General features: G+C 55.3%; 1 protein-coding gene across 1 annotated transcript; it reads right to left on the reverse strand.

Moving 5' to 3' along the window:
- Positions 1-1,427: 1,427 nt before the first annotated feature.
- Positions 1,428-7,541, reverse strand: PLEKHB1 (pleckstrin homology domain containing B1). The gene is made up of 7 exons (XM_027715398.2): positions 7,440-7,541; positions 6,264-6,326; positions 5,661-5,813; positions 4,746-4,848; positions 3,885-3,924; positions 2,807-2,912; positions 1,428-2,717 (listed from the first exon to the last, which is right to left on the reverse strand). Exons 2-7 carry the CDS (start codon positions 6,298-6,300, stop codon positions 2,581-2,583), a joined length of 576 nt encoding a protein of 191 aa, XP_027571199.1. The 5' UTR covers positions 6,301-6,326; positions 7,440-7,541; the 3' UTR covers positions 1,428-2,580.
- Between the last annotated feature and the right edge of the window lie 9,401 nt (positions 7,542-16,942).

The following is a 16,942-nucleotide window of genomic DNA, read 5'->3' on the forward strand; positions in this document are numbered from 1 at the left end:
TCTGGATCTTCGTCAGCTCTCCCTGCTGGGAGAGAGGAGTCATGTGAGTCTGGATTGGAGTTGGGAATGGAGCAGCTTATCCCTAATTTCTGTTCCTCAGCACTTCTTTTCCCTCTGGTCCTGCCCGGTGGCAGCACCATGAGCTCCCAGGAAGCCCCTTTCCTGAGCGGAGCAGAGCCCAGTCCAGGTGGTTTTGTGGACTGTGGGTCTGGTGTTTGTGCTTCCAGACTGATTTTTGAAACATTTAATTGCTCCTTTGTTCAGCTTCCTAGCGCAGGGCTTGACTGCCATCAGCTCTTCCCACCGGAATCGCTGCTGGAGGCACGTGCTGATCCATCACTGCCCTTCCCATGGATTGCTCCATGCCCCTGGGTCTTTGGGAGACCAGCACAGCAGGAGAGAAGCGGGATCAGCCCTGGATGTTCAGGTACCACAGGGAAGGGGAGTGTGGGAGTCTGAGCTGGGGGAGCAGCTGGACGTGGCCTAGGAAGGAGGGAGGATTTCTGGGTCACGTTGCTCTTGAAAAACTTCCAGATGTTGTGCACCTTGTTTAGTGAATTATGGAATGGTTTGGGTTGGAAGGGTTTAAATTAGATATTAAGAAGAAATTCAGCCTTGGAGCTGAGCTATCCCTAGCTCTTCCCAGTACCTTGGAACTCTGGGAGGGATGGGAGATGGACACAATGGGCAGGGACACCTCCCGCTATCCCAGGTTGCTCCAAGCCCCGTCCAACCTGGCCTTGGACACTTCCAGGGATGGGGCAGCCAGAGCTTCTCTGGGAAACCTGTGCCAGGGCCTCCCCACCCTCCCAGGGAAGAATTCCTTCCCCATATCCCATCTATCCCTGCCCTCTGGCTGTGGGTGTTGGATCAGCATCTGAGGATCAGCATCTGACAGCGGCTTGGACATGGAGAGGGCAGAAGGGATGAAAAGACGGGGGTGTGTGGGGCCATATCCTTCTCCTCTCCTGCCCTTGGGAGCTGGTGTTTTATGGTGGGATTAACCCAGGGATGGCAGTGCCTGTCACTGCACTGGTCCCTTCCCAAGCGGAGAGGCCTCATCCACAAATCCAGGAGGCAAAGGAGCTGCTCTGCCAGTGCAGGATGGTGGTTCCCCTGCACAGAAGCAGGATTTTTGGGACAGCTTTGTCCCTTCTGTGCCTCTTTGGGGTCTTTATGGCATGTTCAGAGGCTGGGGTGGGATCCCTGGGGATGCTCCAGCCCCACTCCTGTGAGGAGCTGAGGCATTTTTGGAGCCTTCCCACTGCCCTCGGGGCTCCCAGCTGGAAAGGGAGGGAGGTAAAGGGGTGCAGGAGGAGACAGGGGAGCTGGTGCTGTGCAGCTCTCGAGGGGGACACCCTTCCCCCCCTCTGGAATGGCCCAGGTTGAGCAGCCCCTCCTCCACTTCACTCACCACAGGCCAGGGCTGGTTTTTCGCTGCCTTTATTAGACCGCACAGGGGTTGTGTTTTTATTCCCTTCCGGGGAGCAGATGCAGCAGGAGGGAGGCAGGGAAGGCAGGAGAGGATGAGGATGTGCATGGGGATATCCCAAACCCCCTCGGTGCAGGGATGAGCTGATCCAGGGCTTTACTGGCAGAGCTGGGTGCTGGTGTCACTGGTGGTTCTTTATCCAGCTGTGGGGTCTGTTTGTAATTCCTACATTTGTTTAATGTCAGTGCTGTCTCCAGGATAAAACCTTGGTTGTAAGGGTGATGCTCAGCAGCTGCTCCTCATCCCCTTCCTGTGCCATTCCCTGTGCTGCCCAAAAAACCCAGGAGCTGCTGCTTGTCCCCAGGCCTGACCATGTGTGTCCCCTCTATCCCAAATCCCAGCTGAGAAGTTCCTGGTTTGGCTGCCAGGAAGGATCCTGGTCCCCAGGGAGAGCTGCCCTTCTCCCCCTCCTAAAAATCAGGGTGCTGCGTGTCCCTCCCACTTGGCTAGGATATTCCCTGGGCTCTTCCCAGCTCAGTTCCCAGGGGTTTAACTCCAGTTCCTGGGGGTTTTGCACCATTTCTCCAGCCCAGGGGACTGGTGTGGTACTGGAAAGGGGTGGGAATCCTGCAGAGGTTTTCATCCTCCTTAATCCTTTACCCCTCTCTTGAGCATCCCTGTGGCTGTCCCTTGTGTCAACTCCTGCTCCAGTGCTGGAGCCTCTCCCAGAAAAAGCCCCTAAAAAGCCTCTTCATGGAGCTCACCCAGCCAAAAAGAAATCCAGCCACTTCCCCCAAATTAACTCCCCCTTGCTTCCAAATCCAGGTATTTGTGCAGCCGGCTCCCTCTAGAGATTCGGGGTGAGGAACTGCACCCCCCCCTCTGCCGACAGCCCCGGCAGCTCCCAGGCCCTTTCCCGCTGGGAATCGGATGCTGTGGAGTTCTGGGGTGGGTTTCAGGGGGTCTCTGAAGCATGGGGGGGGTTATTCAATGCAGAAGCTGGGGCTGGCAGGAGGGTGGGTGTGGGGTCTCTGCCCCCAGGGTTTTGGTGGGGGGCTCAGGGCAGGTTCCAAGCCAGGGGTGAGTTAAACTGGGCTGGGGGTGCTGCGACCTGGTTAAGGGGGCCGTGCCCCAGTTTGGGGGGGCTCCTAAAACCAGCAGGGCATCCACATGAAGGAGCCCAGGGCGGCGCCGGTGGCCGCCCCCGCCAGCAGCCCCAGCGCCATCTGGTCCCCGGACACGCGGTAGGGATCCTCCCGCACGATCACGTGGGTCACCCCGGGACCTGCCAGGGAAAACGGGGAGGAAGGGGGTGAGCCAGGGGGGCACCGCCCTCCTGGCACCCCCCCCAGTGCCACCAGCAGGGCCACCCACCTCCGTACTGGTGGCCGTAGTGGCCCGAGCTGATGTAGGCGGCCTGGTGCGAGTCCAGCGGCACCGTCTGGTAATAGTCGTCGTCGTAGGGGTCGTACACGTGCACCTGGGGCAGCAGGGGGTCAGCAGGGGGGCTCGGGGGGCTGTGCCCCCCTGTCACCCCGGGGGGGCCGGGGCCGGGGCCGCCTGGGGACCCTTGTGCTGCTGCCGGGGGATCCAGAGGGGCTGAAGGGCTGGGGCAGCCTGGGCTCAGCATCGGCATCGTCTGCCCCTGCTCAGCCACCCTGGGTCTGCTGCCCCTCACTCTGACCCTGCCCTGGCACCTTAGCGGTGTCCCTGTCACCTTAACTGTGTCCCTGTCACCTTAACTGTGTTCCACCAACTCAGCTCTGCCCCCATTCCTCTTAACAGTGTCCCTGTCACCTTACCTGTGTCCCTGTCACCTTGCTGATATCCCTGTCACCTTGCTGGTGTCCCTGTCACTTTAACTTTGCTCCCATTCCCTTTAAGAGTGTCCCTATCACCTTAACTGTGTCCTACCACCCCAACTCTGCCCCCACTCCCCTTAATGGTGTTCCACTCCCTTTAACTGTGTCCCTGTCACCTCAGCTCTGCTCCCATTCCTCTTAATGGTGTTTCTGTCACCTCAGCTGTGTCCCTGTCACTCAGTGGTGTCCTACCAGCTTAACTCTGCCCCCATTCCCCTTAGTGATGTCCTGTTCCCCTTAGCTGTGTCCCTGTCACCTCAACTCTGCTCCTGTTCCCCTTAATTGTGTCCCCATAGCCCTGTGTCCCCTGCCACCTTAACTCTGCCCTGTCACCCCCCCTGCACTGCACAGGGTCCCCTCGGCTCTGTCCCCTCCCACCAGTGGGGGCATCCAAAACTTCCCCCCTTCTCCACTGTGGCTCCAGGGACTTCCCTCCCTGTGCCCCCCTGTGCGTGAGGGGTCTCGAGGAGCCCCCCAAGCTCTGGGTCAGCCCTGGGTGAGGGCTGGGGTTGGGGTAACCTGCCCCCCTCCATCCCAAATCCCAAATCCCAGGGTGGGATGTGCCCCTGCTCTGGGGCACGAAGCCTCACCGGGGTGGATTTAGCCTCCAGCACAGCCATCTTCCAAGCACTGCAACAAAACAGAGGGACTTGGATTTGGGGGTGCTGGGGGTGGGAATTGTCCCTATTGCTCCCCCGGGGACCTGGATGTGGCACTAATCCCTAATTCCCTGTTGAGGAGTGCTGGGATAACAGGTGAGGATGGGAAGGTGCCAGGAGGTGCCAAACACCACAGGGCGGTTCCTGGGAATGGGCTCAGCTAAAATCAGGGCAGGCAGGAATATGGCATCCAAATTTAGGGGGAAAAGCAGGTAATGGGAGAATTTCCATCCAACTGGGGCCAAACTCAGTTAATCAAGCTCAGCTTGGCCATGGCTGAACTGTCCCTCCATCCCAGCTCAGCTGAAGCTTTCCCACTTTTAATTTTTTACAATTAAAAAAAGCTTTTATTAAAAAAAGCCCAGTTTTATAAAAATAAATTTTTAACCTTATTCCCAATTTTTTTTTTAGAAATCGAGAGAAGGGGAGCAGTGCTAAAAACAGGGGTTTGCCTAAAGCCAGAGGGGACTTCACATTCCCACTATTTATCCTATTAACCAATGGAAACCCTTTTCCAGGGATCCTCAGTCGGGCCAAGAGGGGATTTGTGATCCATGAGGAAATCCCACCCCACAGGGGACGGACTGCTTAAAAACAGCTGCTTCTGCCTCGGGATTATCCAGCGGGAAACCCAAACCTTCTCCTGCGCCTTTTGCCCCGTGAGTGGGTTTGAGGGAACAGGGGCTGTGGGAGGGGGTTTAGCCACGGGTGGGACGTGGTGGGAGCGGCACAGGGCTCTTCCCAGGCTGGGATAATCGGGATGAGAAGGGCCCCGAGGGGGTGGCAGCTTACACGGCGTCGTCCTGGCTCTCAGCGCACAGCGTGGTCTTGGAGCCGTCCCGCAGCACCACGGTCAGGAGGCATTCCCGGCTCCTCCCCTCGGGAGGCTGCACATCTGGGAATGTGAGGGCAGGGATCAGTCTCAGCTAAGACCCAAGACCCTCCCTGTCCGCCCCTGGGCTCCAAATCCCCCTGGCACAAGAGCTGATGGATGCAGCGTTAAATAACTGCACTGGGGGATTCATTTGGGCTCTGTCAGGATCCTAAAGGTTAAAAGGAACACAAGGATTGGGCTGGTGGGCAGAAACCTCCACCCCCAGGGCAGAAAGGATGTGGAAGGGCAAGAAACTGCCAAAAATGTGCCCGAGCTGCATCTGCTTTGAACTTGCCAGAGTGCACCCAAATTTCGTAGGAACGGGAGACGCTCCTCACTGGATTTGCACCACGAGCTCCAGCAGGAACAAAACCTTAAATCCATGAGGCTCCTGTGCCTTGCCCTGTTTTCCAGGCTCAGCAGGACCCTTGGGGTGAGCACACAAAGCTTTGGGATTGTGCTCCCACGGCAGCTCCAGCCCCAGAAAGGCTCTTTGTGCAGCAGCCGTGGGCTGTGGGGCCCAGCCAAGCCAGGCTTTGTTCTCCCTGTTTGTGCGAGACGGAGACAGATGAGTCAGGAACGTGGGATCATGTTTTCAACAAGCACAAACCAGAAGGAGAGTCCCTCCTTCCTTCCCTCCTTCCTTATGGAAAAGCAATGGGAGAGAAGATGCAATGAGCATCTCCTGGGGGATGGCTTGGGAAAGGAGTGAATGAGGCAGCCCGGGTTAATTTTGGGGTATCCTGGATGTGCACGGGCAGAGCAGGATTTGGAAGGGTCACAGCCACCTGGAGAGCCCTGGGATGGGGTTGGGAATGTGGGGCTTGGCTCACCCTTGCACTCCCGGCCGATCCGGACGTCCCGGCAGCTGTACTTGATGTGGATCCGGCCGTCCATGTCCCGCTGTGTCTCATCGTGGTAGTAAACCAGGCTGCCGTCCAGGTACAGCACAAACCAGTTCCTCTTCCAGCGGCGCAGGATGGAGCCTGGTGGCACGGGGAGGAGGTGAAGGACCCCGGCGATCCCGCTGGGACACAACCAACTCGCTCACAAGACCCCCGTGCCATCCCCCGGACTCGCAGCCGGATCCCTCCAGCTCCCGCGAGCCGCTGGACACCTGTGCCTGGCACGGGCGTCCAGGGCACCGTGACCAGGTGGCTTTGAATTTCAAGGGGCTGCCAAAAAAGCCATCAGGGTGTCTTGGAGCTGCCCGGGAAGGGCTCCAGCCCCGGACACGGAGCCGTGTGTCTGTTCCCGTGGCAGCGGCCCCTCTCCCCGCTTACGTAAATCCCACAATCTCCCTGCCGTGGATTAACCGCCCAGGTCGGGGCTCCTCGTGTCCCCCCACTCCCTGCCTCTTCCCAGCATCTCAGAACCTCTCCTGGTTCTTTTTCAGGGAGGGCTCCCAGCCTGGAAAGCAGAAGGGTCGCACTTACTCTGCCGCCAAAGCCAACCGCTCTTCACCAGCGCCATGGCTGCCCGAGGGTGTCCCGGATCCGCTGGCACGGGAAAAATAACGGGGTTAAAACAGCAGCTCCTGCCTCTCCCCCCGGCTCTCACCTCCCTCCAGCCTCCGGGAGGGAAGTGGGGTGGGGATTCACTCTTGTTGCTCCTGGTTTTTTTTGGGGATGAGCTCAGCGCGCGGGTTAATCGGGGTTAGACAGACGCGGGATTTCGTCATGTGGGAAACGTCGCGAAGGCAGGAGGAGGAACTCCAGCCACCTTGCTCTCTGCCACTAATCCCATTGGGATTTAGGGATTATCAGCCCGTGGAGGTAAGTGGAGAAATCCGGGCCGTGGATGCAAACAGGCAGTGGCTCCCCACGGCCCCAGTAACTTTCCACGGGCAACGACACCTGCACTTGTTTGTTTTCCCTGCCTGGGTGGAAATTAGTCCATAATAAGGCCATGAAGTCATCGCTCCCCAGGTCCCCGAGCAGAGCCAGCACCCCAGGGACAGGCAAGAGCTGTTCCCTGGCCATGCCTTCCCCTCCCATCCACCACTTAGCTGGGAATCCCAGTGCTTGAGCTCAGTGCTCCGGGATGGCCTCCAGGACCGCCTGGCTGGATCCCCACCGGGTCTGGGGGCACAGGAAGGCACAGCCTCCCTTTCCCACTCCCCCCCTGTAACTCTGGGTTACCCAACACCTGAATCTCTGAGTATCCACATCCCCAGGAAGTTTGCAGCCTGGCACCATCACCCCTCCCTGCCCACATTCCTGGGAGCTCACAGCCCATGGATACACCTCCATCCCCTGGCACCCTCCCCCAGGTCTCCCCATCCCTCTCATCCCTATCCCACCCTCATCCTGCTCTACTTGCAGCCCCTTGGAGCCCACATCCCACCTCCCCTGGCACCTTTTCCCCCTGTACCCCCACCCCGCAGTACTGGCACCCCCTGGCACTCCCACCGCCCCGGTAATTCCCATCCCGGTACTTCCCATCTCTGGTACCCCCCATCCCCAGTATCCCCATCCGTCCGCGGTACCTCCACCCCTATATCCCCATCCCTGGTATCCCCATCCCGGGTATCCCCATCCCGGGTATCCCCATCCCAAGTATCCCCATCCCCGGTCCCCCCGCGCCCGCGGAGCTCCCCGCGCATCCCTCACCGGGCGGAGGCGTTGGATCTCCGCTGCGGGATGCGCTGCGCTCCGCTCCCGCCGCCCGGCCCTTCCCGCCCGCGCGGATCGCCGGGAGCTGTAGTCCAGGACCAGCATCCCAAAGCGCCGGCCAAGCGGGAAAAGTGCCGCTTCCCCGCGGTTTATCCCGGAAAAGCCGGCGCGCGCTGCCCTGCGCGGCGGGTTCGGTGCCACCGGGGATGCGCGTGGTGGATCCAGCACCTCCCATCCCCTCAAATCCCGTCTTTTCCTCGGGAGCCGGAGCACATCCAGGGATGTGGGTGCCCTCAGGAGGGGGATCAGCCCAAACGGGAGCCCCAAAGCCATGGACGGGGTGCCCGGGGGGAGGGCTCCTACCCCACACAGAATGGGAATGGGGAGAGGAGATGCTCGGGGGATGCAGGATTTCCCTCCGGAGCTGGGAATGGCTCTGAGGAGGCGTCTCCTGCCGTGAAGCACAAGTTGGGAACAACCCAACATTTTAAGCACCAGAGTGCTCGTCTGAGTTAAATTCCCAAGTGGAGGGAACAATCCTCAGGGCCAAAATCAAGGCCTTCTGCTGGAATTAAAACCATCCCGAGCTCTGGAGACGAGTGGGGTCAAGTCACACCTGCCCAAAGGGCTGGAAAAGCTCCTGGAATTACACGTTGTTGGAACCCTCCACCCTGCTCCGGACAGCAGAGGCATTCCCAGGGAAACACACGGGCATTTCTGGGAGCAGGCAGGATCTCTGTGGGGACAGGGATGTGCTTCTGTCGGGAAAGGCCTGTGGTGGAAGTCCAGAGTCTCCCCCAAAAGCTGCCCAGGGAAGGAAACAGCACATTTCCTACAGCTCCACTCACGTGCTGGGAACAGGCCTGGGATACCTCATGGAGCAGAATTCCCAGTGTCCAGCTGCTGTTCTTTGCCTTCAAACACAAGTCAGGTGCAGTCAAGGCTGGGCTTTATAAAGGTGTTTATTAAGTACATGGCAGCCCTTAATATATATGAACCCCCCCAATAATATGAAACAATACATAAAAAATTCTATTCCAGCAGTTTTTTCCACGGAAAGCCCTTTCCTCTCCTCTCCCTCCAGCACCAGCTTTGCAGAAGGAATTAAATTAATCCAGCAGGGCTGGATGATCCCAAAGGAGTTACATTGGGATCCCCCCCATCAGCCAGGGCACACCCACAGCCTGGTGTGTCCCTCCACACCTGGTTATCCAGCTGCAAAACATCCTGGGGGTGCTGAATATTCCCAAAATCAGGGACATTATTTGGAAATCAGGTGCTGAATGTTTTGTCCTGCAACGAATCTGTAAAAAAAGTTCCCTTAGAAAGGGATGGGGACTGATATTTGGATTTACCCCGGGTTATTCACAGGGATTGGGCTGCCCAGTTTGGCATAAATTTATCTCCAAGCTTTTCCATCGGTTTTCCTCTTGGTGTGGGATTTGGGGGGCCTGGCTTATTAATTTTTTTTGTAAACTGTGGTGTTTTTTTTTTTCATTAAATAGGATAAATTTGTGGTCCTCAGGGTGGAAAAGGCGATCCAAGGAACCAGGAGGTTCTTTCCAGCCAGTGGTGGAAGAAAGGAGAGGATTCCATGGGGGAACACACTCGGCCCCTCGCTCAGGAGAGCCAAATCTGGGATTCTCCCCCATTTTCCAAAGCAATTGGGTGCTGTTTAATAAAAAAGGCTGACTTTGGCACCTCCAGTTTGTCTTTCCTCCAGCTGGGCTCGTGCCTGGTTGGGTTCTCCAGGATTTTGGGCAGGAAACAAAGGAATTTTGAAACTCTTCCCACATCCCAGGGAAACAGGGTCTCCCTGTGGATTCTCCCTGACTCCTGGGGACAGAAGTTCTGGGAGTTCAGAGCCAAACCTGGGGAGCGACATCCAACACTTGCTCAGTCCCACATTCCTGCCGAGGGACCTTGTCACCCCTGCCCAATTCCCTGACTCTCCAGGGAGCTGTTCCACGTCCATTGCTGGGGAAACAACGTTTCCAGTGGGAATCTGCACAAAAAAAAAAGGCCAAATACTTCAGACAGCAGCAAGTTTTGAGGGGTTAAGAGGAGATAAGCAGGGACAGAGTCTTGTTCGTGTCAGTCCTGGGTGGAGACCCGTGGGAATTCTTCACCTCTTTCCCAAAATACTCCTTTTCCCTGCTCTAAACAGGGGCAGGGGCTGGTTTTGGGGTGAGGGGCTGCTTTGGGATGAGAAGATGGTTTGGGATGAGGGGCTGGGTTTGGGGTGTGAGGGACTGGTTTGGAGGATGAGGGGCTGTCTTGAGGAGCTAGTTGTGGGGTGAAGGGCTGGTTTGGGATTTGAGGGGCTGTTTTGAGGAGCTGTTTTGGGGTCAGAAGGCGGGGACAGACCCCCACGACGGCGCGGGGGGGGGGGGGGGGGGGGTCGATGTGCGGGTAAGGCCGGGCCCCGCCGCTCCCCACTCCCCTCCGGCTGCCGTCCCGCAGCCCTGCCTGGCCCGGAGACCCGTGGAGAGTCTCCCGGAGCCGTGTCCCGAACCCAGATCCCCGTGGAATCCCCCTTTGGCACCGCCCGACCCGCGGCCTTCTCGCTCCGCGCAGCCGCCGCGGACTACAACTCCCGCCATGCCTCACCGAACTACAGCTCCCACCGTGCCTTGCGGCGCGCCCTCCGCACTACAGTTCCCGGCACGCCCCGCGCCCGCCCGGGCCCTGCCGCCGTGTCTCTTTCCCTCCGCCCGCCGCGGGGACTACGCTACCCGTCATGCTTCGCGCGGGGCGGCCGCCGGCGGTCGTAGCGGCGGCGCGTGGGGCATGCCGGGAGCTGTAGTCCTCGCGGGGCAAAGGCTGTAACGGTCCCGCTGGTGGTACTGCCCCCCCACTCCCTCCCCCCTTTCCCATTCCCGGCTGGCGGCTGCGGGAGCAGCGGGAAGAGGAGGAGGAGGAGGAAAGGGAGAGGTGCTGTACCGGCACAGGGGCCGCCGCCGCCCGAGCAGCCGCAGGTGAGACGAGGGGAAGCGGCGGGGGGACACCCCCGGGTGACAGAGGCGGGGTCGGGGAAGGGTGTTGAGTGCGGGGTCCCCCCGACCTCCGTCGGGGATGGGGAGGAGGATGGGGAGCATCCCCCCCTCCCGCGGGGTGCGGGGGAAGGGGGAGCGGAGCCCTGGGGGGGGGCGAGACACGGCGCCGGGATTGTCGCTCCCCCCGCAGAGCCCGTGTCCCCCGCGGGGCTGTGTGTGTGTCCCCCCCGGGGCTGTGTGTGTGTCCCCCCCGGGGCTGTGTGTGTGTGTGTCCCCCCCGGGGCTGTGTGTGTGTGTCCCCCCCGGGGCTGTGTGTGTGTGTCCCCCCCGGGGCTGTGTGTGTGTGTCCCCCCCGGGGCTGTGTGTGTGTCCCCCCCGGGGCTGTGTGTGTGTGTGTCCCCCGGGGCTGTGTGTGTGTCCCCCGCGGGGCTGTGTGTCCCCCAGATCTGTGTGTGTGTCCCTCCCGGGGCTGTGTGTCCCCCAGATCTGTGTGTGTGTCCCTCGGGGCTGTGCGTCCCCCAGATCTGTGTGTCCCCAGCGGGGTTACTGCCCCCAGCGCGGAGCCTGTTGCCCCCCCGCCCCGCAGGGGCTGTTGTGTGTCCCTCCCCCGAGCCTGTTCTGCCTCCCCCCGAACCTGTTGCCCCCCCCAAAGCTGTTGCCCCCCTTGCCTCCCAGGGGCTGTTGTGTGTGTCCCCCTTCCCAGAGCTGTTGCCCCCCTCCCAGACCCCCTTTCCCCCCCTCCAGCCTGTTGTCCCTTCCAGAGCCTGTTGTGTGTCCCCCCCCGCCCATAAAACCCGTACCCTCCCCCAAACCCTGTTGCGCCCCATAAACCCTGTTGCCCCCCAAATCTTATTGCCCCCATAAACCCTGTTGCCCCCCTAAATCCTATTGCCCCCCCATAAACCCTGTTGCCCCCCCCAAATCCTGTTGCCCCCTCCAACCCCGTTGCCCCCCTTGGGCTGTTCCCCCCTCCTTGGTGTCAGGATTTGCCCCAAGGGGGGCTCAGTGGGCTGCACCCCCCCCCAGTTTTGAGCCCCCCTCCCGTGTCAGGGGTGGGATGCCCGGGCTGTGGGTGTTCCCCCCCTCCCCCAAAAAAAATATCCCGAGGGGCACGTGGGGACGGCGGGAGGGATATCAGGGAATATCCAGGAATACCGGCGAGCCCGCCTGCAACTCGGCGGGATGGGAGTTGTGGTGCCACCCCTCCCCTACCCCATCCCCAAAACCGCTGCCCTTCGGGGGATGGGGGGGGGTGGGGGGGTGTCACGGTGGGTTTTAAGCGCTCGAAATGGGTTTTTTGAAATGGTCGAAATGGGGTTTTAAAATGGTCGGGCTGGTTTGAAAACGGTTAAAAGGTTCGGTGAGAGGGAGCGGGGGGGGGGGGGGATGTCGGCGCAGCATCCGTAGGAATGAGAGCGGGGAGAACCAGGTCGGGCGATGTAAGGCGGCGTTATTTCTCCTATCCGTATAAAATACCTCTTGTCTTTAGGGAAATGGGGGCTATTTCCCTTATTTTTTTGTAGGTGGTGGTTGGGGGGGGGGGTTGGGTATTTGTGGCTCGAATCCTCTGTTTGTTGGCGTCGTGGCTTTTCCAGGGCAGCGAAGTCCATCGATGTCGGGGGGAGGGTGGGGGTGGAAATAATGCCAAAAAGGTGCTTGGTTTCAGGGCTTTATGGAGAGCAGAGGAGCCTGGAAGTATGGAAGTAGAATAAATATTCATTAGGAAAAAGAGGTTTGGGGCCAGTTGGGGTTTTGGGGGCAATTTTTCCCCCCTCCCCTGCCCATGCTGATGAGCTTTCAGGTTATGGTTTGTGTTTCCATAGGCTGAATTTCATTTATTTAGTGCTGAATGTTGGCAATTGTGGAAAAATGAGCAGGTTGAGGGTTTTTCTTCCCCCCCCCCTCTCCTGGACAAAGACATGTTGTACCAACCAGAAAGAAACCCCAAGTGATTCTATTTATGTTTTAATCCAAATATGATTTAAGATGCGGTGGTGTGTTTATTCTTGCTGTAAAATAGTGATGGAGGAAGAGCTTTTTTTATTTTATTGTGTGTATGTGTGTGTTTTGTTTTTTTAAGGAATGGGAATGATGGAAACATCTTTAGGGAAACATTTTGCTGGACTTGATTGCATCAACTGCATTATTTCATAAAATGTGAGCTGTGAAGTGGTTGTTGATTAGGGCTCAAATTGAGGAGGGATGTTGAGCAATGTAAAGAAAAAGGAAATTAGTACTAAGAGGCCAAATGCTTATTTTCTTTTTTTTTTTCTTTTTTTCAGTTCTTTCTGCTTTTAAATTTTAACTGTTTCCTGGATTTTCTTGACCTTTATGGAGCATATAAAAAAAAAAAAACCCAACCTACAAATGCTTTGCAGATTTATCTTTGTAAGATGTGTGTAGTTATCAAAGGACTTATATCACTCAGCAATGTGCATTTTGCATGAAATATCTATTAAATCTGATTAACTTTTGTTCTGGAAGTTGAAAATATCAACTTACCTGGTTCTGCATCCCAACTTTTTATTTACCCGAGGAAATGGTGATGATTTTCAGAAGGAATCTTTCCCAAATCATGTGGCCTTTATTTTAGGGAATGTGGGGCAAGGGTTACAGATATTATTGCTCAGATCTGGGGGGTTTTTGGTGTATCCTTCAGCTGATTGAAATTCCTGGTTGGTAGCAAAGACACACTTTTTTTGGAGAGGTGGAATCGCATCCATTCTCCTCTGGAACAAAGGGATTGGAAGCAGAATGACTGTGTGCCACGAAGGTGTTTGGGATTAGTTCAGTAGTGGGAAATATTCCTTGGAATGAGAAACTGAAATCATACTTATTGTATCAAAACTAATGTGGAATAACTCTGGGATATGGACTTTTAGGGGGAACATGTGGAGATCCTTCCTGATCATCTGTCAGATTCCACGTGAAGTCTGCATTGCAGCAGGTGAACTATCCAGGGATTTTTAAAACCCCACTGTGCAGTTGAGTTTTCCTGGTCCCTTAGATCCATAAGTCATGACAGGGATAACAGGGAAAACCAGGGAAAACAGGTGATGCTGCTCTTGGTGCTCCTGCAAACATTCCTCAGGCAAATAAAACCACTTTGGAGCAGCAGCTCTGGGAAAGGCCTTCAGTACCTCCACTGAAAGCATAATTAAAACCATAATTAAATTGAGCCTAAATTGAATTATCCAATCTGCTGGAAGAGCTCGGGAACCTCGGTTTGGACACGGAGGTGCAAATGCAGCCACTGCAGGCACGGGAAGGGGGTGTTTGATCCAGGTTTTGGGAAGGTTTAATCCAGGTTTGGGGAAGCTTTAATCCAGGTTTGGGAAAGGTTTAATCCAGGTTTCGGGACGTTCTCGAAGGCAACCACTGTGGCATTGGATCTCCTTTCTGGGGAAGTGGGACATTCCCTGCTGGAATGTCACCAAGTCCCACCTGCCATGAGAGCTGTGGGTAAACATAATTCCACCTTGCTGAAATCCAGGTGTTTTTGCCACAGGCATTTCAGACCTTTCTGGAGGAGAAAAAGGTTTCCACCCCTGAGCTCTGAGCACATTCCCAGCTCCCAGGCTGGGAGCAGTGGATGAGCTGCCAAAAGGGAAACACTGCTTTTATATCTTCCTTTCCCTGCTCCCTCTTTCCTTCGGTGCGGATCAGGATCCTCATTTATCTCCAGCCCTGCCTTTGGGGCCTGATTGTATCTGCAGAGGCCCCTGGTTTCCCTTTCCGCAGCACAAGAGCTCCCTGTACTTTCTGTTTCCTCTGCAATCCATAAAGTCCCTCCATGTGCTGCAGCATTCCTGTGTTTTGGTCCTGCATTAACTCCCTGACGTGCCCACACCGGGATCTTCCTCATCAACTCGGTTTTACTCCTTAAAATCCGTAAGTTCTCATGTTCAGTCCATAGAAATTCCGAAATGACTGAGTGGGAAAAGTCTTCTTGCCTTACTTTATGATATTTTTCCAAACTACTTAAACTGCATTTTTGTGCTGGTTCCAAGTGCCAGTGGATTGGTCCCGTGGGATGTTCCTGGATTCTCGTGTCGCTCAGGGACCAGGCGAAGGTTTTTGTTTCAGTGATAATAAATAAAATCCACCTGTCTGGGGTGGGGTTTTTTTTGCCTGTTAAATCCCTGAATTAAAAAATACTGACTCTTAAAAGTTCCATCTCCTTCCATGGGCAGGGACACCTTCCACCGTCCCAGGTTGCTCCAACCTGGCCTTGGACACTTCCAGGGATGGGGCAGCCACAGCTTCTCTGGAAAACTTGTGCCAGGGCCTCCCCACCCTCACAGCCAGGAATTCTTTCCCAATAAAATTTGTTTAAGCCTGATTTTTGGAGGAAGTAAGGATGATATGGCTTCTAAGGTATATCCAGCATTTGCAGATCTTCTGGAATTCGTGGAAGCTCTTTATTTTTCATTCCCTGTGTAGGGAATGAGCTGCTGTTGAGGCTGATGGAGCTGAATGGATTTTTTTAGGGTGGGAGTGGGACTTGGATAATTTTCCCCAAAGCTCCTCCGAGTTTTGTTTCCTAAGGATGTGCTGGAAACCCTGAGCACTGCACAGGAATTTCAGGTGACTCTGTGCCTTTCATGGAGAGGAAACTTTGGGCCTGTTGATGCTCCCCAGCAAAACATTTAGGAAATTACCCCCGTGGGATTTGTAAAAGCTGAATAAAAACCCCACATTCCCGTCCTTCTCCCTGTCTTTCCTTCCTCTCCTGGACTGAAACAGTCACGTGGAAACCTGGAAGGTGGGGAAATGAGAAGTGAGAGCAGAAAAAGGGGGGGTTTATCTTGCCTTTCCTACCTTCTCAATAGGAAGATTAATGCTGGAGTGTATTTGGAGGCTGAGCATTTTTGCCTCCCTTGTCTCAACAAGGGTTAGAGATTTGGGAGGATTATTGGAGACAAGCTTAGAGTATTTTATGAGAGGAAAAGTACTAAACTGGCAAAAAAAAAAATAATAATAGATGCCATCGTGCCTGCTAGGCATGTCTAATTCTTGGATAAAATGGATAAAGATTGCCAACTGCAGCACAAGTTAAAATAGACCAGAAAAGGGTTTTTCCTTCTAATTTGCTGTGGAACTTAATAAAAAAGATGTGCTTTTTTTTTTTTCTTTTTACGGCATCAGGTTCTTTATCTGCCCCAAATTAAAGCCCAGGGTTTGGGCTTTCTCTGCCATCAGATTCCGACTCCCTGAGTTCGATACCATCGTTGGGATGCAGGAAACACGTCCTGGGGGCTGCTGGGAAGTTCCCAGTTCCCTCATTTTCCAGTTGGTTTTTTACACTTGGATTTGCAGGCAGTGACAACTGGCTTTTTTTTTTTTTTTTTAATGGACAAGGGGATTTAGGGGGTTGTTTAAAACAATGAGTTATGAGGTTGTTTAAGTCAACCCCCAGGATGCCCAGGGTGGTGGGGAACGTTTTATTCTGGAGTAGTTTATTCCACAAATAATATTCTTCTTTTTTTTCCTTTTTTAATGAGACTTTTACCAACAGCATTCCACTTGTTTTTGAGGTTGTGTGGAATAGGCAGCTGGAATAAGGTTTCCACTTGGATTTGGGCTTGTTGGAGGAGGAGCTGGTGTGGAACAAGAGTGGCCAGTGCTGAGTTCAGACTGAGGTGGCCACTTGGCCACCTAAACACTCTCCTAAGTGTCACCCTGACCTCTTGTTGTGCTTCCAGGGAGAGGTGAAACCAAGACAAGAAAATGCTTCTATAAGAATTATTTGTTTGTATATTTTGTTTTTATCTTTTTGTTACTGTTCATATATTTAAGCCCTTGGAAAAGCAAACGTAGGGGAGCAGCTCAGGAGTATCTTCCCCACATGGTTCTGCTTTCCAGGACTGCTGGGGCAGACAGCAGGGACAGGGTGGGTTCCTGAGGGATTCCAGGGAATGGGGGGACATCCCCACCCGTGGGAGAACCTTGGAGAGAAGGAACAATGTGGGTGGTAAAAATTGGCACAGGTTGCCCAGGGAGGGGGCAGGTGCCCCCAACCTAGAAGTGTTCAAGGTGTAATTTGAATTAATTTCCAACTACTGCTTCCAAAGGCCTTTTCTTGTCTGAGCTTTGATACCCAACAGCTTTTCCCTTAGGAGGGAACCCTCGATTCCATAATGGAATGGTGTTTATTGTGGGCAGGTTGAACTCATGGCGTTGTGCTGGGAGCCTTGAGCAATTTCTTGCCTGGCAGTGCCTCAGGTTGTGGCTTTCAGCTTGTGTTCCCTGGATTTGCAGGACTTTCCCCACCTCTGGAATGGTGCTGGGCTCTACCCCAGCTCCCTTTGGTGCCGGTGATTTTCCATGGCTGGCTCTTTTCGTCGCCACCCCCAAATCTGTTCCGTGTGTTTTGGTGACATTTCCAGTGAGAATTTTTTAATCAAGCTCAACAAAAGTTTGCCTGTTCCATTTCAGCACTTCCCTTCCTCTCCCTGGTTTGGGATCTCCTGGAAGGATGACATCACTTTGTTTGCCAGGGCC

Source organism: Pipra filicauda, unplaced genomic scaffold, assembly GCF_003945595.2.
Source record: "Pipra filicauda isolate LSUMZ 115617 unplaced genomic scaffold, ASM394559v2 scaffold81_size6448238_pilon, whole genome shotgun sequence".
Taxonomy (NCBI): Eukaryota; Metazoa; Chordata; class Aves; order Passeriformes; family Pipridae; genus Pipra; species Pipra filicauda.